Source organism: Acanthochromis polyacanthus, chromosome 1 (genome assembly GCF_021347895.1).
Source record: "Acanthochromis polyacanthus isolate Apoly-LR-REF ecotype Palm Island chromosome 1, KAUST_Apoly_ChrSc, whole genome shotgun sequence".
NCBI lineage: Eukaryota > Metazoa > Chordata > Actinopteri > Pomacentridae > Acanthochromis > Acanthochromis polyacanthus.
The window spans coordinates 12436324-12461451 of NC_067113.1; the positions used below are offsets into that span (position 1 = coordinate 12436324).

At 41.3% G+C, this 25128-nt stretch overlaps 3 protein-coding genes and 1 long non-coding RNA gene across 8 annotated transcripts in view; 3 read left to right on the forward strand and 1 right to left on the reverse strand.

The window, feature by feature from the left end:
* Positions 1-4057, forward strand: part of sptlc2a (serine palmitoyltransferase, long chain base subunit 2a) — a 45464-nt gene extending 41407 nt beyond the window's left edge. Inside the window, exons 13-14 of one of the 2 annotated variants that reach the window (XR_007938227.1) lie at positions 2807-2871; positions 3831-4057. The gene's annotated coding sequence lies outside the window, so the exon portion shown is untranslated. Of the gene's footprint in view, positions 1-2806; positions 3224-3830 lie in introns of those variants that run through there. The other variant, XM_051940053.1, reaches the window with a different exon arrangement.
* Positions 4058-4167: 110 nt separating this feature from the next.
* Positions 4168-25104, forward strand: LOC110968950 (alcohol dehydrogenase 1-like). Of its 3 annotated transcripts, none has more exons than XM_051941067.1 (9): positions 4168-4209; positions 16445-16546; positions 18637-18778; positions 18966-19053; positions 20704-20923; positions 21126-21386; positions 21471-21603; positions 24352-24490; positions 24597-25104. In XM_051941067.1, exons 1-9 carry the CDS (start codon positions 4192-4194, stop codon positions 24628-24630), a joined length of 1137 nt encoding a protein of 378 aa, XP_051797027.1. In that variant the 5' UTR covers positions 4168-4191; the 3' UTR covers positions 24631-25104. The 3 variants fall into 3 exon arrangements, with proteins under 3 accessions (XP_051797027.1, XP_051797060.1, XP_051797000.1); XM_051941100.1 differs by lacking the exon at positions 4168-4209 and adding an exon at positions 11336-11355; XM_051941040.1 differs by lacking the exon at positions 4168-4209 and adding an exon at positions 15305-15493.
* Positions 4177-25128, forward strand: part of LOC127531556 (alcohol dehydrogenase 1-like) — a 32192-nt gene continuing 11240 nt past the window's right edge. Inside the window, exon 1 of one of the 2 annotated variants that reach the window (XM_051941211.1) lies at positions 4177-4209. In XM_051941211.1, the coding sequence (XP_051797171.1) occupies positions 4192-4209 (18 nt within the window). In that variant the 5' untranslated portion in view covers positions 4177-4191. Of the gene's footprint in view, positions 4210-11335; positions 11356-25128 lie in introns of those variants that run through there. The other variant, XM_051941246.1, reaches the window with a different exon arrangement.
* Positions 15259-17741, reverse strand: LOC127531841 (uncharacterized). Its single transcript, XR_007939093.1, has 3 exons — positions 17603-17741; positions 17449-17526; positions 15259-16834 (listed from the first exon to the last, which is right to left on the reverse strand). It is a non-coding gene; the product is annotated as an uncharacterized LOC127531841 (long non-coding RNA).

Sequence of the window (25128 nt, forward strand, 5' to 3'; positions counted from 1 at the left end):
GGTTTTAAGCCAGTAGGTCAGTTTTGGGTGTTGTAAAAGTCTGAACTTCTCAAGCGTCACAACTTGATATAGCTTTATTGTTTTGTAAACATTCACCATCAGCTCAAATCAAATGAACCTGAGATTTGGTCGAAGGTTTAACTTACTGAGAATGTGTTTCCAAGTTTCAACATCTTGTCAATATTTGTTACAAAGACTGAAGGCTTTAAACCTAGGGTAGGTGTAGTTTCTATGGTCCAGTTCACACTCTCTGGTTCCGCAGAAATTTAAAACTACTGTATTTAAAGTGTTATGTTGAACCACAGTACACTTGGATTCCTTGGGCCTCCTGAACATCTGGGGGCCGCCAGAGACGTCGCCTACTTTGTCTGCTTAGTCATTCAGCTGCATAAACATACCCCCTGCTGTCACAATGTATGTCAAAATATCCTTTACACCCGTTATTAGAAGTATTTTATTTGCCCGTTACACTTCAGTTTCGAGATGTGCAAAAGTATTTTGCTAAATTTACCAAAGCTGCAAACTCGATGATAGAAACATTATACACCCATGGAAAGCTTAGATTCTCATGAATCCGCCGGTATAAACCACTTTCAGATGTGATTACCACAGCGGGTAATATAAACACATTTGTCCAACAAACAACAAATAACGTAAACAGCACAACTCAGAGGCTCATAACTAGTCACAGATGAAAATATTCCACAAAAAACGGCCAAATTCATCCTAATTCAGTGTGTTCCAACATAAAATACTCTGTGCCAGTAGCACTTAGAGTGATTCTGACTGCACTGGGTGAAAATTCAGGTTGTCAGCTTTCAAATGAGACCAGAACCATGCATGTACTCCAAACAGTTCAAGAACAGCATTCAATTTACCTTGGGTACATCTTCAGTAGAAATTTCAGGCGGAATTGACTGCAGTATATAGGGTTAAACTTCATTTTGTGATAAACTGTTGTGTTCTCAATGAAAGACAGAAAACTGACTTGAGTGTACAATAAAAAATAGATATCTCTTACATACCGGGGTTTGCAGAGGTTCTGTTACACTCGGTTTCATGATCTTTAGAGACGTTTACATGTCGGAGTGAAAAATTACATTGAACAAACTGAAAGTTCTACCTTATAGGCAGGTGTCAATACAAATTTGTTCTCCGGTGAAGTTGTATCAAAATGGAAGTCAAAAGAGTTGAGATATCTGCTCTCCTTCGTGCTGGCCACAACAGGTCTGACAGAGCCAAACAGCTGAACATCAGCCAGATCACCGTCCACAGAGTCGCAGAGAGGCTCAAGAATGGTGAAGATCTTTCAGGTAAATAGAACCTAAAGTTCAGGTAAAGACCTGAAAGATCTTTACCTGAAAGAATGGTGAAGGTCTTTCAGGTAAAGATCTTTCAGGTCTTTACCTGAACTTTAGGTTCTCTTTACCTGAAAGATCTTCACCATTCTTGAGCCTCTCCGACTCTGTGGACGGTCATTAACATAAATTAACATAAATACATTTAAATAATGAAAATGGTTCTAAATAAATACGTTTATTTCTACATTTTGATATTTTATTTGGGTTTTTTCAATGGCCTTCCTCACTGCACCTTCTGTGGGAGTCTTTTCAGCACCTTTCAGAGAAGAGACACGTCGCTTACTCATGTCATCTTATGTTTGTGTCCCGCATCTAAAATGTGTTAAAGAAAAAATAAAATGCATAACATCTGCACATTCCTCTCACATTCTGCCATGTTGTAAACTGAATTAAAAGCTAATATATCCTGTACGTTATCATGAACACTGTTATGCTCATCTAACTAAACAATGGAAAGGTGATGCAGCACTGCCATATGTCATATCTCACCATTAGGCATCAATTTAAAGAAGTTGCACTGAGGTCCTAAGGACAAAAATGTCCACAACAAAAACAATGTCAAAAAACCATTCATATAACTTTTCACTTGCAATGACTTATCTCTTTTGATCCACATCAGTCCTGGTATTCCCAGTTATTCATTCATTTTTAGGATTTTAACCCTTTCAATGCCTCTTTGTTTACTTGATGGTATTTAAGTAAAAATGATTTATTTTCCATATAATCAAATCTACTTGGAAATATATTATTTTGATAACCATAGTCTGGGTGTGTTAATTATTAGGACCAACACTGATTCCAATATTTTTTTTGCTTTGTTTTGTTTTGTTTCTTTGTTAGCAGTGTAGCATTTTAAAACAAGAAAAGCACTCAGACAGCGCAGTGCTCCACCAAGACTGTTCATTCCTCAATTTCTGTATTCAGAAATCCCTGCAACATAGAATCTGGCCATTTAACATAGACCCGCCCACGAACTAAATAAATAATAAAAATAAGCGTACATCATGTACGGATACTGAACTGCGTGACCGAAATATGTAGCGGGTGACGGGAAATGATGCAACTGGCACAGCGTTCACTTGTTGTCATAGTTATGGTGACGCTATGCCGGTCACTATATCTCGCAATGGGAAATCCTTCACAAATCTTTGGGTCCTTGTGTCATTTCTGACCTTCCCTGAAAATTTCATCCAAATCTGTTTGTCCGTTTTTGAGTAATGTTGCACATGGACAGACAAACAGATTCACAGACATCATGTGCCGATCGCCACATAACTCCATCGCTTCCCTTTACTGAGTGAAAATGTCCTCGTCCAAAAACACAATATAAAAATATAATACTATCATTTTCTACTTTAAATGACTAATTTACTTCAACTGTCATCAATTCTGATCATCCATCCATCCATCCATCCATTCTCTATACACCGCTTTATCCTCACTAGGGTCGCAGGGGGTGCTGGAGTCTATCCCAGCTGACTCGGGCGAAGGCAGGGGACACCCTGGACAGGTAATTCTGATCATAACTACAAGAATGCATTCATTTTCAGGATTTTAACTCTTTAAAAGCCAGTTGTTTTAAATGATGCCATTTTTATTTTTTACACACACGCACACAAAGGGGGAAAAATTAACTATACTCCATGTAATATGGAATTTTATAAAAATGTGATTCAAACTCAGGACATTCATGGAAATAAAAGCCTATGTCAGAAACAAAATATTATACACTACCAGTCAAAGGTTTGGACACGCTTTGTCATTCAATGCTTTTTATTTATTTCCATTATTTTCTACAGTACAGATAAATACTGAAGATTAACACTGTTCTGCTTAGAAAAAAAATCCATGTGTATTCTTTTATAGTTTTGAGGTTTTCAAGTATAAATCTATAATTAAATAAAAAACACTGAATGAGAACATATGTCCAAACGTTTGACTGGTAGTGTGTATTATAATTTTTTCTGCTTTCATGAGTACAATTTTTTATTGTTGTTTATTTTTTCCATTGTCCTGCAGTGCTCTATAGTACAGCAGGAAGCAAAAAACAACAACAAAAAAACACAAATAATCTGCACTTTCATGGATCAAACATGAAAACAGTGAAAATGACCATTTTGAAGCCAGAATGATATCCTGATAACATACAGTAGAAAGCATGATTTCACAATGCAATGGCAGAGGGATCTGAAATAGCAGTTGTACTGGGTTTCAGTGGGGACATTTTGTCCTTCAAGAGTAGAACAGTTTTGCACACATGTATTTGCATTATGAGGGCTGAGGTCAAGATTTCAAAATTCCTCCCAAAATACAAATCTTTACCAAATTTTGTGCCAAATGTATAAACACAGCCCCAATTAGTTAAAAATCTAAAATGAAAAGAACAAAAATGTCCTTGCATGCGGGTTAACTGACATTACAATAAAATGAGACTTGTTTTGTTAAATGCCTGTTGTCTTGTCTCCTCAGTTCTCTTCTTCCACTCCTCAGCATTTATCTCCGGTGAGACAGACAAAGTAAGGAATCGAGGAGAGCAATGAGAGAAGAGGCGTGGCTTTCAAGGGCTTGTTGAAAGTTATCCAAGATTGTGTTGCATAGACCTTCGTTCTCCATTTATAGCATTCAGCCTGCATGATGAGGCTGGTTATTTAGCAACTGTGACTGGTAATTTGCCAGAAATGTTTGTTTGCCACCAAATCTAATGTGGTAAGACACATATAACAAGGGCTAAAGCTGTAGGTATCCAGTTCTCCTTCTCATTCTTCTGTCCAGCATCTCATCTCCTTCTCAACTCCTCTCTCATTTTTTGAGTTCTATCATTACTTCAGATATGGCTACAGCTGGTAAGGTGGGTGCAGAATTCTATATGGGAGTACTCGTGTCAGCTGTTGTTTGTGTTTTTCAAAGTGTGTTATTGCATACTCACTATATGTTGACAGTAACATGTATGTCTTTGCATATGCATGTTCATTTCACTTATAGCAATTTGGAAATTAATATTCTGCAGCAATAAAATGTGCAATAGCAACATGCTTCAGTGAAATACTGCTTGTCCTGATTCAACCTTTCACACAGACAGCTTTGCACAACTGTGGATACTATCAAAGAATATCTGGTAAGAGGCCAAAATAGATAATCATTGAGGCCAAAAAACTCACCGCATGTAAGAACCTACTGTTCTATCAAATTAAATGTTTTGCCAAATAACACATGTGGACCTTAAACTGTTGCACTTTAGATATTTGTTTTTTTCAGGGCCAACTGCATGCACACAGCAGACTCCTTACTGCACTGTTTGCATGCAATCAAAAAATGCAAATAAGTCAGTCTGATGCCTTTAAATGACTGTTTTAGTGATTAAATTGTGACTAGGTGCATCTAATAAAACTGCTAATACCGGCAAATGTAATAAAAAGTGTTTCACAGCTCTCATATGTTGACAGTAACATATATGTCTTTGCAAATGCATGTTCATTTCACTCAGAGCAGCTTGGAAATTAAAATTATTTATTTAAAAAAATATTCTGCTGCAATGAAATGTACAATAATTACATACTTCAGTGAAACATTGCATGTCCTTGCATGTATATATATAGACCCTTGACTTTAATGTCTTTCAAAATACACATTGTTTGAGTGGGTGCTTGGAGTATTCCATGCTGATGTCACTGCTCCTGTAGGTCATCAAGTGCAAGGCAGCAGTGGCCTGGGAGCCCAACAAACCTCTGGTGGTTGAGGAAACTGAAGTGGCTTTGCCTCAGGTCAACGAGGTCCGCATCAAGGAGAGAGTAGTCCATAACAAGGCCCATACATATACATAATCAGATATGTTACTGTGCTTATAAGTAAGAATTACTGAAGAAATGTCAATAAATGTCACTTACATTCGTGAGACATGAGACCTTTAGGGCTTCACTGATCAGAAATGACCACAAACCACACAACTGACACAATACACAGTTGAATCCAACATTCAGTCACAATCAGTACAAAAAATAAAGACACCACAAGAAAAACTGTTTTTTCACGCTCTGGTCACTTTTGAGATTTTGGGCTATGTCACTTCCAGAACATCGTATTTCAGATAAATTAAAATTACCACAAAATAAGTGAAGTAATGCCTAATTTGCTTATTTTACTTGTAATATGTAATACAAAAAATAAACAAAACTATGCAGGAATGAAAATAATTGTTTTTCTTTTCTTTTTTTTATTAATTTCTGTTTTTCTTGAGTTAACCCCATCTAGTGGCTGAATGATGGGGATAAAAGCGAGGGAGACTACCAGGAAGGTGTGGCCTACCAGAGAGAGAGAGTCTTTTGACCATAATACACATTCAAGGCCTGCAGCCCATTCATCCTGAATTTATCTTTACCATCCTAAGCCTTTTTACTTCTAAGTTTAAAAGGAATTTATGGTACAATAAATAGTGCCTTATTTTTAAAACATTTTTTCTGTGGACGTTATTTTCTTTTGGATGTGTGTCGAGTCATACACTTTGGTACAGCCACCACAGTGGCTATATAGGCCCATGAATAGCCACTACAGTCTAATTGAAAGTAATCAGCGGGGAAAGTTTTATGCTGATATGCATAAATTGCAATAATGGTTTCCAGTAAAATTGGATGTAATATGTAAAGGCTGTTTCCTCCAGTGAGCCAGAAATCTCCACCTTTGTAGCATTTTCATTTATCAAACTTGCCAGTTTCACTTCTCTATGTTCTTTGTACAGAGGCATTATTCATATATCAGTAATATCCTGATTTATAAATTCTTTTTGTGCTAAATAAATTTTCTGTCAGACAGACTTGCTAAACAAATGTATAGTGGGAGTGAATTTGGAATATCTAGTGGCAGCCCTTCACTTATGCATTTTCAACTTCTACCTTCAGAGGACTTTCTCCTCCATCCCAGTAGAGGTTGAGCACATGAGATCATTGCAGAAGTGGCTGTTTGAAGCTGCAACCAGAAGATGTCTGTGCAGCAACAACCTAAAAACCTGCTGGTGGACACCAGTGGTAATGGAGGCTTGTCAGGATGAGGAAGAAGGCTTTTCGGTCCGGAATAGCTCTGGGATCTCATAAAGCAGCAGTTGTGGAAGCTAAAACATGGATGTGAAGCTAAAACATGGATGTGGGAGGAGTTCGAAGAGGCTATGGAGAAAGACTTTCGCCCCAGGAATCGGAGGCAAGGCTTGGTCCAGGCTGTGTACAACAGGTGGGGGAGAAATGCTGACCCGAACTGGAAACATTGTCGAGTGAGAAAGTGAGAAAGAGCATTTTGTGGAACTCTTTAATCTGGCAAACATGTCCTCTGCTGTGGAAGCAGTGCCTGAAGATTCAAAGGAATTTTCTCTCATATCCATGGTAGAGGTTGTTGAGGTAGTGCCAGATGTGGATGAGATTCACCCTGAGATGCTGAAGGCTCTGAACATTGTTGGACTGTCTTGGCTGACACGTCACTTCAATGGTGCATGATACAGTATCTGTGGAGTGGCAGACCTGAAGGGTGTACTCCAATTATTAGGGCGTCACACTTCGTAGCCTCCCCAGGAAAGTTTACCCTAAGGTGCTGGAAGGGAGACTCTGACTGACTGTTGAACCTGAGATTCAGGAGGAGCAATGCAGATTCCGTCCTGGGCCATGTAATACTGGACCGGTCCTTTACCTTTCCAGAGCTGCAGAGGGCATCATCGGATTTCAACCAGCCACTCTACATGTGTTTTGTGGATCTGGAAAAGGCCTACGACTATATCCAGCCCGGTCTCACGGGGATTCGTGAAACTGTCACGTCAGTTTTTGTTTCGGTTTCGTGCGCACCAACACGATGTCGTCATGTTTTTCGTGCCGCTCACCACGAGCGAAACCCGCTGTGGTAATCACATCTGAAAGTGGTTTATACCGGCGGATTGATGACGATCTAAGCTGTCCATTGGCGTTTGCGGCCGCCGCTGCGGCCGCCGCTTCGGCCGCCGGACATTCTTTAGATTCCTATGCAAATTCGGCGGATTCATGACGATTTAAGCTGTCCATCGGCGTTTGCGGCCGCCACTGCGGCCGCCAGACATCTGGCGGCAGCAGCAGCCGTGGCGGCGGCCGCAAACGCCGATGGACAGCTTAAATCATCATCAATCCGCCGGTATAAACCACTTTCAGATGTGATCCGGCTGCTGCCGCGGCCGGATGTCCGGCGGCCGCAAACGCCAATGGACAGCTTAGATCGTCATGAATCCGCCTAATTTGCATAGGAATTTAAAGAATGTCCGGCGGCCGCAGTGGCGGCCGCAGCGGCGGCCGCAAACGCCGATGGACAGCTTAGATCGTCATGAATCCGCCGGTATAAACCACTTTCAGATGTGATTACCACAGCGGGTTTCGCTCGTGGTGAGCGGCACGAAAAACATGACGACATCGTGTTGGTGCGCACGAAACCGAAACAAAAACTGACGTGACAGTTTCACGAATCCCCGTGAGACCGTGTTGCTATATCCCCCGAGGAGCTCTGTGGGAGGTGCTGCAGGAGGAGTGTGGGGTACCTGGTTTGTTGTTACGAACCATTCCGTCCCAATATAACCAAAGTGAGAATTTTGTTTACAGTTTTGTCACAAAGTCAAATATGTTTTGGGGAGTAATGGAATTCACCAAGATTGCCTCTTCATCAGACCATGACTTCTAGCATGTTCTGGAGCAGATTTCAATAACACAATGCAACCATGTGTTCAGAAGAATCTTCTGAGTTTTCATTGTGTGTTTGTTGTCTTTTGTGTAGTTTGTGGCAACTGGGATATTCCACACAAAACCTGTACCACCAATCTGAGAACCTGTTATCAATAAGGTAGTGTCTACAGATACAGACCCGTACCCGTAGCCTGTGGCCTACGGATACGGCACTTTACCTTACCATAAATATTAATGAGACGTACATGAATATTAATGAGCCGGCTGATGAACGCGCTTTGTGATTGGCTGGTAATCCGACGTACATAAATATTAATGAGCCGGCTTGGTAATCCGAGTGATGAAGGCGCTTCCGTGATTCGAGGTGAATCTGCATGCCGAGCCTGTCATGTCAGTCAGCTGCTGTTCTCTTTTCTATCATGCATAATGTCTTATAAATATCATTATCTGACTTTTTCACGGACAGCGATTTGGGGGTTGAAATCAGCACTACTATTAAAAATAGCAAAACTTTTTATTCACCTGACCCTGTTCTAATAAAGCACAAACAGCAAAAAAAACAAATGGCGGAACTAACAGCCAGCAAACTACAAGTATTTTTTTACCTTCAAAAGTAGCGACAGACTATTACATATTAACAATCTAAACAAAACCCTGACGTATTTTCTACGTCTGGCAACACAGACACTGCACGTCAGTCACTTTAACGTTAGCGGACTCTGTTGAATGGCTAAGTTACATAACCACAAACAAATCTCACAATATCACAGTAAATCGAGTTTGTGGGTTTTTTTAATTCATGCCGAATTAAAGAGCTGCTCCTCACCATTCACGAGTGTTTGTTTCATATTCGACATCCTTAACTTTATCTTGTAAATTAGCGTCCGAAATTAAATGGGAACATTTGCAATGGAGTTCGTCAGCCGCTTCCACCACTGAACGCGGTAAACTACTTAATAGGAACTGGACTTCAAACAATTTAGACACGGCGTCTAAAAGCGTAAAAACTGCAATGTCTAAAGTGTGAGAGGAGACGGTGTATTTTTGGTTAAATTATACAATGTTCGCCGTCAAAGTCATTCATATAAACTGCCTGTAATGTGCAGCAAATAGTAGTTAACCGGCGCCAGCTCTTCAGTGACCTTAACGGGTCCGTACCTCTAGTACAGATGCTACGGGTAGGGGTCCGTACCTCTAGCATCAACCTATGAATAAATGGGTTTCCAGTCTTCCTTGTCTATGAGGGAGCTGGCATCGTAGAAAGTGTCGGTCCAGGTGTCACTGAATTTCAACCAAGTCAGCTAAAGCTTACAACATCACCTGTTTAATTTGAGTGATGGCTCATATTTCGCTCTGTGTAAGACAAGGCAATGAGTTGACCAAAGACTGTGCCACTCACTTTAAGAAAAAAATGTTTGTACATTTGTTCTCTTGTAAGTTGAAAGTTTATTTAACATATCAAATAGTTTTGATCTTTCAGGAGACAAAGTCATCCTTTTTGCCGTCACTTAGTGTAGAGAATGTCGTTTCTGTAAGAGTCCAAAGACCAACCAGTGTGAAAAAATGGGATGAGTTTTTCTTTGACTTCTTATCTCTTTATTCCATTCATCTAAGATTAGCTCATGAGGTTATGGACTTGTTTGGAAGCATATGAACAATTTAAGCACCATGGTCTATATGTGGATTAATACTCTATATACACAGAACAACTTTCTGTGAATGGTACTGATAATATTGGTGTTTCTACAGTCCAGTTCACACTGTTTCTGTTCCTTGTATAGAATAGAATAGAATAGAATAGAATAGAATAGAATAGAATAGATCTTTATTGGCATTGTTAAATTGCAACAAAACTCAGTTGAGCTGTCAACTTAATTCAATGTTCTGTCACTTTGTGAATTGAACTGAACTTAAATATATACTGTAAGTAATTGTGAACATTTTTATTCTCATCTGATAGCTTTTAACTAAACAATGGACAGGTCATGCAGCTTTGCCATATGTTAAAATGACCAGTCCAAAGCAAGGATGTTATATTTTGTTAAATGCTTGTTGCCTTGACTCCTCTCTTCTCAGTTCTCCTCCACAGCTCTCCAGCTTACATCCCAGTGGAAGGAGAGAAATCGAGGATGTACGTTAGCATGTTTGAGCAATGAGACTGGAGGTGTGACTGGAAAGAGTTTGTTGAACATTATCCAAAAATGTGTTGCACAGGCCTCTATGCTGTTCTCACTAAAGTGTACGTATACTTCAGCTGAACAGCGAGCTAAACTCCACTCCAAAAATGACAGTCATGTCGTAAGCGTGACCATTTAATAAAGGCTCTTCATTTGCACATGGGCATGGAGTAGAAACTGAAATAAACATAAATACAACATTACACGCTGTCCTTTTTCTGTGTAAAAAACTTGTAAATATAAATTGTTTTTTATCTAATGTAAAACAATCACTTTTTTAACATGTATTTATAATTTACTTTATCCTTGACTAATTTATTCAACATACATTATTACTTATGGCATTGCCTCCTTGGTGCTGGTAATATTTATATTAAACGAGAGCCAGATGACGAACGTTTAACATCTTCTCTGTCTGCGTCTCATTACAACTACACTTCCTGCTTCTCTAAGAGGGTCCTTCAAAATAAAGTACTTCCGTATAGAGTGCTTATCAAAATAAAAGTTTGTCAAATAAATATCAAAACTGTACAAAGTTTATGAACAAACATGAAGTAACAACATAGACTAGCTGTCCTTAGTTTATAGAAATCAGCCTGCATGCTGAGTCTGTTCATTTAGCAACCGTTGCTGTTAATTTGCTGGAAGTTGAAATTTTGTTCTCCAGAAAACACTATCAAATGTGATCAGTCACATAAAACCATGGCTACAGCTGTCAGGGGTTAACTATGTGCTTGGCTTGTAGATACTATTGTAGATTGTGTCACAAAGTATTGATGGAACTTTTTCCATCATTGAAATAAAGTCTGCATTAAAGGTACCAAAAACTGATCTTAATTTATATATATATATATGTGTGTGTGTGTGTGTGTGTGTGCCTCTCTTCCTTTCTGTTTCTTTCCTTTTCTTTTTCTTTCTTTTACTTTTTTTTTACAGTCATGAATAATATCCAGAGTCCAACCGTGATCAAAAACACTCAAAGTCTGGATGATTGCAGAACTCCTTATCCAGGAGCAGTATTTAAACATCCAATCCAGATCCAGTTCTCGTCATACTGCTGTCCAGCAACTCTTGTCATTTCAACTCTTCTCTCATTTTTTGAGTCTTATTATTACTTCAGATATGGCTACAGCTGGTAAGGTGGGTGAAAAAATTCTATATGGGATTACTTGTTTTAGCTGTTGTTTGAGTGTGTTTTGCAACATCCATCCATCCATTCTCTACACACCGCTTTATCCTCACTAGGGTTGCGGGAGGTACTGGAGCCTATCCCAGCTGACTCGGGTGAAGGCAGGGGACACCCTGGACAGGTCACCAGTCTGTCGCAGGGCTGTGTTTTGCAACATGTAATACTGCAAACTCAAGCAAAGTAGGTAGTGAACCTAATCTATGCAACAAGCCTCACACAAATAGATTTACTTGTATATAAGATTTGCAAATGTTCATAAAACGTTTGAGTGTATTTTGTTGCTTGTGAGTTTAATTTAGTGGTTACATTGTGGCTAGGTACATCTAATAAATCTGCTGATAGATAGATAGATAGATAGATAGATAGATAGATAGATAGATAGATAGATAGATAGATAGATAGATAGATAGATAGATAGATAGATAGATAGATAGATAGATAGATAGATAGATAGATAGATAGATAGATAGATAGATAGATAGATAGATAGATAGAGTATATTGCCAAAAGTATTTGCTCACCCATCCAAATAATCAGAATCAGGTGTTCCAAACACTTCCATGGCCACAGGTGTATAAAATCAAGCACCTAGGCATGCAAACTGCTTTTACAAACATTAGTGAAAGAACAGGTCGCTCTCAGTTCACGAGTGATGGGAAAATGGAGTGAGAGATGGACAGGCGGATTGGTGCAGCGTCAGCAGGAATGCAGGCGTTGTACTGAACCATTGTGGTGAAGAGGGAGCTGAGCCGTAAAGCGATGCTCTCGATTTACCAGTCCATCTACGCACCAACCCTCACCTATGGTCCTGAGCTTTGGGTTGTGACCGAAAGAACAAGATCATGGATACAAGCGGCCGAAATGAGCTTCCTCTGTAGGGTGGCTGGAATCAGCCTTGGAGATAGGGTGAGGAGCTCAGACATCCGGAGGGAGCTCAGAGTAGAGCCGCTTCTCCTTCACATTGAAAGGAGCCAGTTGAGGTGGTTTGGCCATCTGATTCGGATGCCTCCAGGGAGAGTTCCTTTGGAGGCTTTCCGAGCACGTCTGCCTGGGAGGAGACCCCGGGGTAGACCCAGAACTTGCTGGAGGGATTATGTATCTCGTCTGGCCTTGGAACGCCTCGGGACCCTCCAGGGAGAGCTGGAAAGCGGCGCTGGAAGGAGTATGGCGTCAAATTTGGGTCAAAAGTTGTGCACGGCCAACACTCTCTCGCGCGCGCGAAACACGTACCCCGCGCGAGCGGAAAAAAGTCTCCATGGGTGCAAAAAACACTCTGCGCGTGCGTGGCAATGTCTCTGTGCGCGAGGAGCCTCTTACGCGCGTGGAGACATTGCTACTCGTCCGTGTATGGTGCCATAATTATCCGTGGAGCTCTGATTTACCACGTATTTCTGGCTCTAAACGGGAGGTCTCAGTGCTCCATTGCGGGGCTGTCAGCCTTTAGTACAGCGATCCAGAATCGGCCCAGAAGCCCAGCGTGTCTACTCCAGTGATTCTGACAGGGAGTTTAAGAGTGATTCTATAATTAGGGGTACATTTCAAGTCCATGGGGTGTAGACACGCTGGGCTTCTGGGCCGATTCTGGTCAGTCAACCTGGGTAACTGCCGTTAGCAATGGACCTAACTTCGCTGTACTAAAGGCTGACAGCCCTGCAATGGAGCACTGAGACCTCCGGTTTAGAGCCAGAAATACGTGGAGACACTCACCCACCGGCAGTTGGAGATCCGGGCTCGGTTCTGTATGTGTTCAGCGGAGCTGCAGAACAGCGGCACCAGCATCAAAGAGGGCTCCAGCCGACTGTGTCATTTCCTCTCTTGTATACAGTGGCATCCCACGTGGGGGGTGAGTTCTTGCTGTCACAGACAGCCAATCATAGGGAGGTTGTGGCGAGCACTGGTATCCGCCCACAAAGTGTCAAAAGTCTTCTCCCCGCGCGTAGATCAGAGCTCCACGCATGCAAGAGGACAGTTTCGTGAGACACTGGACGCACGGAGCTTGGTCTGCACATGCGGAGACATTGCCACGCACACGCAGAGTGTTTTTGCGCCCGTGGAGACATTTTTCCGCTCGCGCAGGGTACGTGTACACTCTCTCGCGCGCGCGAGTTTTGACCCAAATTTGACGCCATAAAGGAGGGACATCCTGAACGACCTGCTTCGCCTGCTGCCTCTGTGACCCGGCCCTGGATAAGTGGAAGAAAATGGAAAATGGATGGAGTTGTCCCTGTGAGTAGTTAACCACTGAAAATGACCAAAATGACCAAAAATCTCACAATTAATCCAAGATCGTGGACTTCCTGTTGGGTTTAGGTTTTGGGCCCCATAGACTTTTTTTTTCGCCCTGATGTGCTACATGCATATCAAATATTGTGGATGTAGATGAAGCGTGCTGCGGGGGCTATTTGTTAAAAATACTGCAGGGGGTGCTATGGCAGTGCTGAGATGCATACAGTGTCCTTCCTTTAGCCATGTTAGGCTGGGTGCTGCCAGGCCTAGATAGTGCCCTCCCCCTCTCTCTTTTCCTTTCCTTCCAGGGTGGCTCAGCAGTGCAGTGGTGGCGGCAGGTGTGCCTCATCAGCAGTCATCAGCCGGAACTAGGAGCAGGTGGAGAACGCCTAATCAAGCTCTCCCTGCCACAATATAACCAGATGCCTCACAACTCTCAAGTGCCAGATCGTGACACAGCGGGTAGGGTTCACAGTCGTTTGTTAAGCCAGTCTGTCTGCGCCAAAACTCCTTTACTAACCTTTGCTGTTCTCCTCTCTCTTAGTTCCGGATCCACCTGCTCCTGTTTGTGCCTTCCACCGCACCGCCTTCACTAGATTCAGGATTACACTTCTGAGAAGAGGAAATTCTCACCTGTGGCGTTGCAACCCCACTGGCGTCCTGTCCACTCACCTGTCGTCGCTTATACCAAACACCATCTGGTCCAAGCACGCTGCCCCACAACCTGGCTTCCCCTGCTGTGAACTTGTCCCGAGCATTCTTTGTAGTAGTGAGTTTAATCGTAGTTTCGCTCTCGTATAGAGCACTGTTAGTATTCCATTGTTCCCAGCTTCTCTTGTAGTTTAGTGCATAGTCATAGTTATTGCCCTCGTTCAAGAGCTCAGTTTAGTATTGCCTCGTGGGTCCCTTGGATTTCTTAGTTGCTTTGCTTATGTTTAGTAATTAGCATATTTGTCGTCTTGCCTAGGTGTTCCCTGTCACTAGTATTGTATTCTTGTGTTTATTATTAGTCTCCCTGGTCCCGAGTTGTCACCAGACGTTTTTGGAGCTGTTAGCTCGTTTGTAGTCCGAGTATCTGTTTGTAGTTCCTTGTATCACTACAATAAAATACTGTGTTGCACTCAAATCTGCCTGTTCATTTCCTGCGCCTGAGCCACCCTCAACTTTGTAACAAACCAACTGTGATGTGTGTGGCAATTCTGATGTATTTCTAATGTGTCAAAAAGTATTTACTGCTTTATGGTGAAGGATCAAATTTACAGGGGTCGCCATGACCACACCTTTAGACCTTTGAGGAACATTTTGATAATTTTTCATCACTATATCCTGTTGTATGTACTGGCCAAATTTGAGATCTCTTGGAGTTACCCCCTAGGAGGAGTTCGTTCTTGAAAATGACAAATCACCAAAATTTGTCCAATTAATTCAAAACAGCAGATTTTCTGTTAGGTTTAGGGTATGGGTCCAAGAGGATTTTTTTGTGGGCCCTGATGTGCTACATGTGCCTCCTAACTTTTGTAGGCATAGATCAAACGTGCTGCGGGGGCTATTGATTAAAAATGCTGCAGGGTGCGCTATAACCAGGCGTAAACTAACCGTGACGTCACCCTTTGAAAATGAAGCCCGGATTTTGCTACTTCCTGGTTGCCGTTTTGGATTTTTTGAAGCCAGTGATGTAAAAAGCGTCATCAAACAGACTGGACCGGAGAGCAACTAGGGGCAGGACTGGCTGAGGACTGTCCTGAATTTACAAGCAGTCTCCGGTTCTCCTTTATTCTGCAGTCCAGCAACTCTTGTCCTTCGCAACTCCTCTCTCATTTTTTGAGTCCTATCATTGCTGCAGATATGGCTACAGCTGGTAAGGTAGGTGCAAAATTGTATGTGAGTACCCATGTCAGCTGTGAAGTTTGAGTGTGTTTTTCAAAGTGTTTTATTGTAAACTCGAGCAAGATAGGTAGTACAACAAATCCATGCAACAAACCTCACACTAAAAGATTCACTTAGATATAAGACTTGTAAGTGTTCATAAAATGCTTGAGTGTATTTTGCTGCTTGTGAGGCTAATTTAGTGGTTAAAGTGTGGCTGGGTAACTCTAATAAACCTGCTAATACCTGAAAATACAATCAAAAGTGTTTCAGTGCTCTTATATATTGTTATTAACATGTATTTTTTTGCATATGCATGTCCGTTTCACTGAGACCAGTTAGTGCAGTTAATGCAGGAGCATGTCCTGATTTAACCCGACACACAGTTTGAAACTATCCAAGGAACGTTATGCAACTGTTGATAATGGCCAACACTAAGTGGTAGGATGCCAAAAAAAAGAGAACAGTGGAGGCCAAAGAACTCAATGTAGAAACTCAAATGTAACAACACATTTACTCAGTAATATTAAATGTGCCAACCCAACCCTACACTAAATTTTACTGTACTATCAAATAAAGGGTTTGCCAAATAACACGTGGAACTTAGACCGTTGTGTTTTAGAAGATGTTTGTTTTTTTCCTGACCAGCTGTACATAAGACAGTGTACTCTCTACTGTGCTGTTTACATGCAACCAAAAAATGCAAATAAGTCACTTTGATACCATTAAATAAGTGTTTGCTTTGACATGAAAGCATCAGGGGAGTCAAGTTTTTAAGCTTAACTTAGCATAATGCAACAAAATGCTTTACTTTAATTTCTTTCAAAATATATGTGTTATTTGAGTGGGTGCTTGGAGTGTTCCATAGCACCTTCTCACCCTGGCTTACTTAAACTCCTGCAGCACCCAGAAATGTTAGATATCATGCTGATGTCACTATTCCTGTAGGTCATCAAGTGCAAGGCGGCAGTGGCCTGGGAGCCCAACAAACCTCTGGTGATTGAGGAGATTGAAGTGGCTCCACCTCAGGCCAACGAGGTCCGCATCAAGGTGAGAGATGTCCACAACAAGGCCCATACATATACATACACCGATATGTCACTGTGCTCATGAATAAGAAGTATTGAATAAATGTTACTTACATTCATGAGAGATTAGAGCTTTAGGGCTTCACTGATCAGGGCCCAGGGAGAGGTCACCAAGTGAATAAAGAGAAAAAAATAAATAAATCACACACACGTGCAAAACTAAACCAAAAAAACCAGGGTTCACACTTCACACGGGGAGGGGGACCACCACCACCGACGACACCACGTCCCAACCACAGGTACACAGCCTCTGAAACATAGAAAGGAATCAGTGGAGAACACAGAAACAAAAAAACTAAACTAATAACCAAATCAGAATGAATATTTTAACCTAGAAAACAAATATCCAAAAAAAAAACAAATAAGGCTCAGAATAAGAACAGAAAGAAACAAATCAATACTAGCTGGACATTAAACCAATAAGGGGCATAAGGCAAAACAGAAAAACAACAAAACCCAACTAATGTCCAACGAATAACACTGTGTCCCCACTGTGGGTACAGATAAAAAAAACAGACAAGACAACAATTAAAATCACAGAGCTAAACACAGTTAAAAAATAACCCAGTTCATAACTTGCTTGGTCCAAACCCGGCTGACACCGGATAGAGGTAGGCCAAGCGAGTGAGGCAGAGAGATAACAGCAGCTAGCCCCGGTTAGCCGTGTAGCAGGCCACACATACACGGCCGGGCGAAGCGAAGCACAGCGGTACACATGCAGTACACAAAGCAGCGAGCAAAGCAGCAGCCAAGCAAAGCAGCAGCGGGTCCTTGGTGCTGCCACTAAACAGCATGGGAAAACAGAAGGGCGGTGTTACAAACAGGACAATTAGTTCTGCTCAACACAAAAGAAACTGAACCTACCTCTGTTACAGCAGCGTGACGCGCACACACACAGGACAAGGAGAGCACGTCAGAAGCCGGTCCAGCCGCTATGGCTTCCTACAATGGTAAAAACATTTACCATACAGGCAGGCTCCTGACCGTAATAAACCAGACAAGAGGTAAAAGACCCTACCTTTAGCAACCCAAATGTGGCTACACAACACCAAGCAGAGTAACGCGCCGAATGTTTTGAACGCCGGTGAGAGCAGCAGGGCGAGCAGCCGGAAGGGGCGTGTCTTCAGCCTCAGCAGAAGAGAAACAGAGAAAGAGTACAGGGGTCCCTCTCAGCTTTTATAGTGGGTGGGCGTGTTCCGATTGGCCCACAGCCCAGCACTACCTGAAAGGACACGAAATGTCCTTAAGCAGAACTCATCCTGCTACACTTCCATAACGCATTGTTTTAGATAAAAGTAAATAAGCACATACTAAATGAGGTAATGCCTCATTTGCTTATTTTACTTGTAACTTATAATACAAAATAAGTAATAGTCTAATAGAAAATAATCAACGATCAAGTTTTATGCTTATATGTATAACTTAAAATAATGTCAGTAATGTCCTGATTTACAAAGTATTTTATTGCTAATAAAATACTTCATTAGATCATTGGATACAGTAGCTATGTAGTGGCAGACCTGAAGGGTGTACTCCAATTATTATGCCGTCACACTTCTCAACCTACCCAGGAAAGTTTACTCTAAGGTGCTGGAAGGGAGACTCCAACTGAGTGTTGAACCTGGGATTTAGGAGGAGCAATGCAAATTATGTCCTGCCGATGGAATATTTGGCCAGCTTTTTACCTTTGCAGAGCTGCAGAGGAGGTCATCAGATTTCAACCAGCCACTTTATATGTGTTTTATGGATTTGGTAAAGGCCTGTGAACGTATCCTCTGATGGGCTCTTTAGGGGGTACTGCAGGAGTGTGGGGTGTCTGATTTGTTGTCACAAGCCATTCCGTCCCAATATAATCAAAGTGAGAGCTTTGTTCACGGTTTTGGCACTACGTCAAATACGCTTCTGGTGAGTGTTAGACTTCGCCAAGGTTGCCTCTTCAGAAGATCATGACTTTCATCACGTACTGGAGCGGATTGCAATAACACAATGCAGCCATATGTTCAAAAGAATCTTCTGTATTTTTTTATTGTATTTTTGTTGTCTTTTGTGCAGATTGTGGCAACTGGGGTGTGCCACACAGATCTGTACCACCTGTTTCAGAGTATGAATAAAGAAGCTTTTCCAGTAGTCCTCGGCCATGAGGGAGCTGGCATCGTAGAAAGTGTCGGTCCAGGTGTCACTGAATTTCAGCCAGGTCAGCTAAAGCTTACAACATCACCTGTTTAATTTGAGTGATGGCTCATATTTCTCTCTGCATAAGACATGGCAATGAATCAACCAAAGACTGTGCCACTCAGTTTAAGAAAAACCTGTTTTTACATTTGTTCTCTTGAAAGTTAGTCAAAAGTTCATTTAACATGTCAAAGTGTTTTATCTTTCAGGAGACAAAGTCATCCCTCTGGCCATCCCCCAGTGTAGAGAATGTCGCTTCTGTAAGAGTCCAAAGACCAACCAGTGTGAAAAAGCATGGTAAGCTCTTGTTTTAATTCTCATCTCTTTATTTTATTGATCCAAGAGATGCTCGTTTGGTTTTAGACTTGTTTGGAAGTGTATGAACAACTTCAGCACCATGTCTCTACGTGTGCATTCACATTCACGATATACACAGAACAGCTTTCTGAAAATGGTACACATTGTATCTGTAGCGGTACTACGTTATGATCTATAGCTCTCGTTATTAATAATTGGGGCACCACCCTAGATCTCTAGGGAAAAATATTAATTTTAATAAAAAAATTAATATTCATAAAAATTTTGATCAATCTCATATCAAAAAGTCTTGAATCCTCGGTTAAACTGACCACATTCTACACAAAGAAACACAAGACTGTAATTTGGTCTAAAATGAGGTATTTATTAACTATTCTATGAAAATAATGACAAGTGAACTATATACAATGTAGATATGGTGTGTGTGTGTGCGTGCAGGACTACATGTGTGTGTGTGCGTGCATGTGTGGAATGTGGGAGTGTGTGTGTGGTGTGTGCATGTGTGAGAGATGTGGAAGTAGGTGTGAGAGAGAAGGAAATATGGTGAGGATGAGCCAGAGCTAACCTGACGAGGTAATCGGTAATTTGGATTAAGAATTCTAATGATTTGTAAAAGAATAAATTGATTAAATGAATTAAATGACCAAGCGGTTAGTACATCACCCATAGAATGGAATCAGAGCAAACTCAGCTGGAGTTATTGAAGTGAACCGTCATGGGCTGGGACGTGCGGGGCCTTCAGATTAGCCGCACAACCGTCTGGACTTGCAGGTTCGGAGCGGTGCGTCGTCGTTATGGCCGCCTGGATGTCCTGCCGCGGGTTGATCGGTTCTATGCAAAGACCTGATCCAGCAGGTCTCCGGAGTTCTCAGCTGAGTGTTGCTTGGCTTAAAAATGATGGTTCTCAGGCTTTAGCCAAGAAAAATGGGTGTTGATGAAAAATTGTCAAAATTAAGAAAAATAAATGCCGGTTCTGAATCGGTTCTTCAGATTAAAACGAATAACATTCGGCTTAACGTGAGCAAAATGTCTCCTTAAGTTACAAAAATATTAAGAGGTAAATAGTTAAACTTAGATGGTGAGAGAATTTCAAAGATAGGAAAAACGCGCTTTAGATAGAGAAAAAAATGAGAGAGACTTTGGTTGGCTTCTCAGGGCCAGATGAGGAAGAGAGTTCAGTTCCAGTCTCTTTGTTTCAGTCAAAGAGCGAGAGAGGGTGACTCCAGCCATCAGCCATAAAGTTTTACGACTTGTTATCTGATCTGTGGAAGGCAGAGACTTCTCCGGCTGAGGGTCTCCTAAAGCTGAAAAGGGATTTCAGCATGAAAATTCATTAAACAAACATCCATAGCATATAATTGAAAGTCATTGTCTTTTAAAAAGAAGAAGTTATTCCAGGGGTTTAAATGTTCACAGGAGTTCCATCCTTCTGTGAATGAAAACCTACAGAAATACAAATGTCTCAATCCTCCTATAGAGATGGGTGTTGGTCAGTGCTGGAGAGAGGGAGAGCTTATCTGAGCTTTGATCAGCTCAGGAATTCCAGGGCCTTTGCAGTCTTGCTACATATCCAATGCAGAGAAATGCAATACAAAGATTTCAAATCACTGAAATAAATGTTTTATTCAGGGCTGCTGATTCTGGTGATGTGATGGCACTGGAATACTCCAGTTTTACCTGTAAGGGCAAGAAGGTGCTGCAGTTTTTGGGAACTAGCACCTTCTCTGAGTACACTGTGATGAACCAGATTGCTGTGGCCAAGATTGATCCTGCAGCTCCTCTGGACAAAGTCTGTCTCCTTGGCTGTGGGATCTGCACTGGATATGGAGCAGCAGTTAATACTGCTAAAGTATGTGTGTGTTTGATTGCTGGATGTTCCAATGTGTATTTACACTGAACATGTGTTATAAATGCATACCCATCACCAATTTGTTAGGTCAGATATCTTGCATGAAACATTCTGTCTGTGGCTCCTCAGCAGTTGAGAAGGTTTGATGTTTATCACTGAACATTGCAGTGAAAAGTCCAACTCCCAGTCATTTTCCCTTCAGGTTGAACCAGGATCCACATGTGCTGTGTTCGGTCTGGGAGCTGTGGGTTTGGCTGCAGTCATGGGCTGTTATGTTGCAGGAGCAAAGAGAATTATAGCTGTTGATATCAATCCAGAGAAGTTTGAGAAGGCCAAGGTGTTTGGTGCTACTGACTTCATCAACCCCAAAGATCACAATAAGCCCATCAGCCAAGTGCTGTCAGAGATGACCAATGGAGGAGTGGACTTCTCCCTGGAATGTGTCGGGAATGTGGAAGTCATGGTGAGGCAGACATGTTTATACATATTTTAGAATTGAACCCCTATGTTTGCGAGTCCCCTAACTTTGAGCTGTTTCTCCATGTAGCGTAGTGCTTTAGAGTCTTGCATCAAAGGTTGGGGTGTTTCCGTCATTGTCGGCTATACACATATGGATGACTTCGCTGCTCGTCCCATTCAGCTCATCGCTGGACGTACATGGAAGGGATCCATATTAGGAGGTGAGACAAACACAAGTATCTACACACGTGGACAAAATTGTTGGTACCCCTCAGTTAAAGAAGGAAAAACCCACAATTCTCACTGAAATCACTTGAAACTCACAAAAGTAACAATAAATAAAAATTTATTGAAAATTAAATAATCAAAAACAGCCATTACTTTTGAATTGTTGATTAACATAATTATTTAAAAAACAAACTAATGAAACAGGCCTGGACAAAAATGATGGTACCTCTATAAAAGATTGAAAACTATTTGACCAGAGTGACATGATTAACTCAGGTGTGTCATTTAATTGACATCACAGGTGTTTCCAAACTCATAATCAGTCAGTCTGCCTATTTAAAGGGAGACAAGTAGTCACCCTGCTGTTTGGTGAAAAGGTGTGTACCACACTGAACATGGACAACAGAAAGCGAAGGAGAGAATTGTCCCAGGACATCCGAAAAAAAATTATAGACAAACATCTTAAAGGTAAAGGCTATAAGACCATCTCTAAACAGCTTGAAGTTCCTGTGACAACAGTGGCTCATATTATTCAGAAGTTCAAGACCCACGGGACAGTAGCCAACCTCCCTGGACGTGGCCGCAAGAGGAAAATTGATGACAAATTGAAGAGACGGATCGTTGGAATTGTATCCAAAGAGCCCAGAGCAACCTCCAAAGAAATTAAAGGTGAACTCCAAGGCCAAGGTACATCAGTGTCAGATCGCACCATTCGTCGTTGTTTGAGCCAAAGTGGACTTCATGGGAGACGACCAAGGAGGACACCACTGCTGAAAAAAACTCATAAAAAAGCCAGACTGGAATTTGCAAAAATGCATGTTGACAAGCCACAAAGCTTCTGGGAGAATGTCCTTTGGACAGATGAGACCAAACTGGAGCTTTTTGGTAAGGCACATCAACTCTATGTTCATAGACTCAAAAACCAAGCATACGAAGAAAAGAACACTGTCCCTACGGTGAAACATGGAGGAGGCTCAGTAATGTTTTGGGGCTGCTTTGCTGCATCTGGCACAGGGTGTCTTAAAAGTGTGCAAGGTACGATGAAATCTGAAGACTATCAAGGCATTCTGGAGAGAAATGTGCTGCCCAGTGTCAGAAAGCTTGGTCTCAGTCGCAGGTCATGGGTCTTCCAACAGGACAACGATCCAAAACACACAGCCAAAAACACCCAAGAATGGCTGAGAGAAAAGCGTTGGACTATTCTAAAGTGGCCTTCTATGAGCCCAGATCTGAATCCCATTGAACATATGTGGAAGGAGCTGAAACATGCCATTTGGAGAAGACACCCATCAAACCTGAGACAACTGGAGCTGTTTGCTCATGAGGAGTGGGCCAAAATACCTGTTGACAGCTGCAGAACGCTCATTGACAAATACAGAAATCGTTTAATTGCAGTGATTGCCTCAAAAGGTTGTGCAACAAAATATTAAGTTATGGGTACCATCATTTTTGTCCAGCCCTATTTCATGAGTTTGTTTTTTTAAATAATTATGTTAATCAACAATTCAAAAGTGATGGCTGATTTTGATTATTTAATTTTCAATAAATTTTTATTTATTGTTACTTTTGTGAGTTTCAAGTGATTTCAGTGAGAATTGTGGGTTTTTCCTTCTTTAACTGAGGGGTACCAACAATTTTGTCCACGTGTGTACAAAAATTAATGTGACTGTCCTCAGTGTTATCATTGGTCATTTTTGATTGGTTGTTAATCTCAAATCATTTTATCAGCAAGACCTGATAAAATGATTTGGAAATCTCATTCAAGATTTGGTCTGGCCTTAATGGGAGTAGATTTTTGTTTCTTTGGGATTTTGTTTTGTTAGCACATACAGTGAATTACCTTTAGCTTGAGTTTAACATAGTAGCTAATTCATCATAGGACTGGGAAAGGCACCCGAGTTGGATTTGACTTGTTTGGAAAGGTGGTCCCATGAAGCAATTAGCTGTTTTTATCAGTTGCATTCATGTAAACTGAACTGGAGCAGACTGACTGATTTGACTCTGCCAGGCCTTGGAGTGAACACTACCTGAAACAATGAACTAACACAGCACAAAGTTAGTTCAGCACATCCAGCCCTGAATTCTTCCCTTGTTTATTTCCAAATACTCTGACTCATCACATACAGACTTTAGGTACAGGCCTCCCATTGTCCATAAATTTCACACAGCTTTATTTTCCCCTTCCATTGCCCACATGTTACCGAGTTCTAAGAACCCATACTCCCGGAAATAACATGTAAGTGGCAACCTCACACACAATGAAAATTTAAAGTTTTACCGTTATGAACATTGTGAAGTGAGCCCTTTTTATCAATTTATTTTGGTGTTTTATCTGTTTTAATTGCATTGCTCACCTCCCTGTGACCAGATGTTCCACCAACACATTTCCCCAGTCACTACTTTGAGTAGATTCTGTTGGTCCACCCTGTTCTTAGCCCCAACCAAGACAACTGTGATGGATTTAAAGAAATGCAAAAATGCCACCTCATTTTATCCTTGTATAGCAGAAAGATTATGAGGTGCAACCAGACCATTCTACACAGCACCGTTAGTGTAAGAGAATAGTCTGGCTATGTGAGTTTAATCAATGGTCCTCCCAGCCCATATTATCCAGACAGATACTGCTTGCATTGTGACAATAGCCAGACAGCTTGAAGCTCGATCTTTGCCATCATTCCACCAGTTAGTAAGATCAGACTATTTGTTCTAATTTTGTTGTGTTCTGTTTTTTTGTGAATCAGGATTTAAGAGTAAGGATGGCGTGGTTGAGTTGGTCAAAGCCTACCTGAACAAGAAAATAAAGGTGGATGAGTTCATCACACACAAGATGACTTTGGCCCAGGTTAATGATGCCATTGAACTGATGAAGCACGGCAAATGGTATACACCTATACTCCATCACCATTCGTCTTTTAATATCGAGCTGCATGAATCAAAAATGATTGACTGTAAGTTTTGAAATTTGTGTTTTTGTTTTGTTCCACAGCATCCGGACAGTTCTGAGTGTTTCTCCACAATAAGACCATCATTTTGCTTTCATTAATTAATGGTTCAGCTCAGTTCCAAGATCATTCAAATTGTGCCAGATTTACTCTTCAGTGGATTATATGCAGATTGTGATTGGAATACGTAGTCACCCTGAATGTTTCTATCAATGAAAGCTATAGAATCTGAGCACAACAAACAATCTTAACAGGCTCTGTGTCATATGTGTTTGTGCTTTGTTTTTGAGTTATTGGAACAGTATTTAAATCGTACAGAAACTGCAACTGTAAATTCTCTGCCACGCTATGTTCCATACGACAAAAGTTTTCTGTTCAGTCAAGTTTAGCCCAGACTTACACAGATCAGTCAATTCATATCAATGGTTACTGAACTTGGCAGAAGTGTTGAAGTTCATCTTCATCCAGAATTTTTCCCTACTACTGCCTCTGCATGTTTTAGGTGCTTTCTTGAACAGTTCATGATAAAGTTAACGACCATATGATCCCAAACCTTTTCCTGTAAACCCCTCTTTA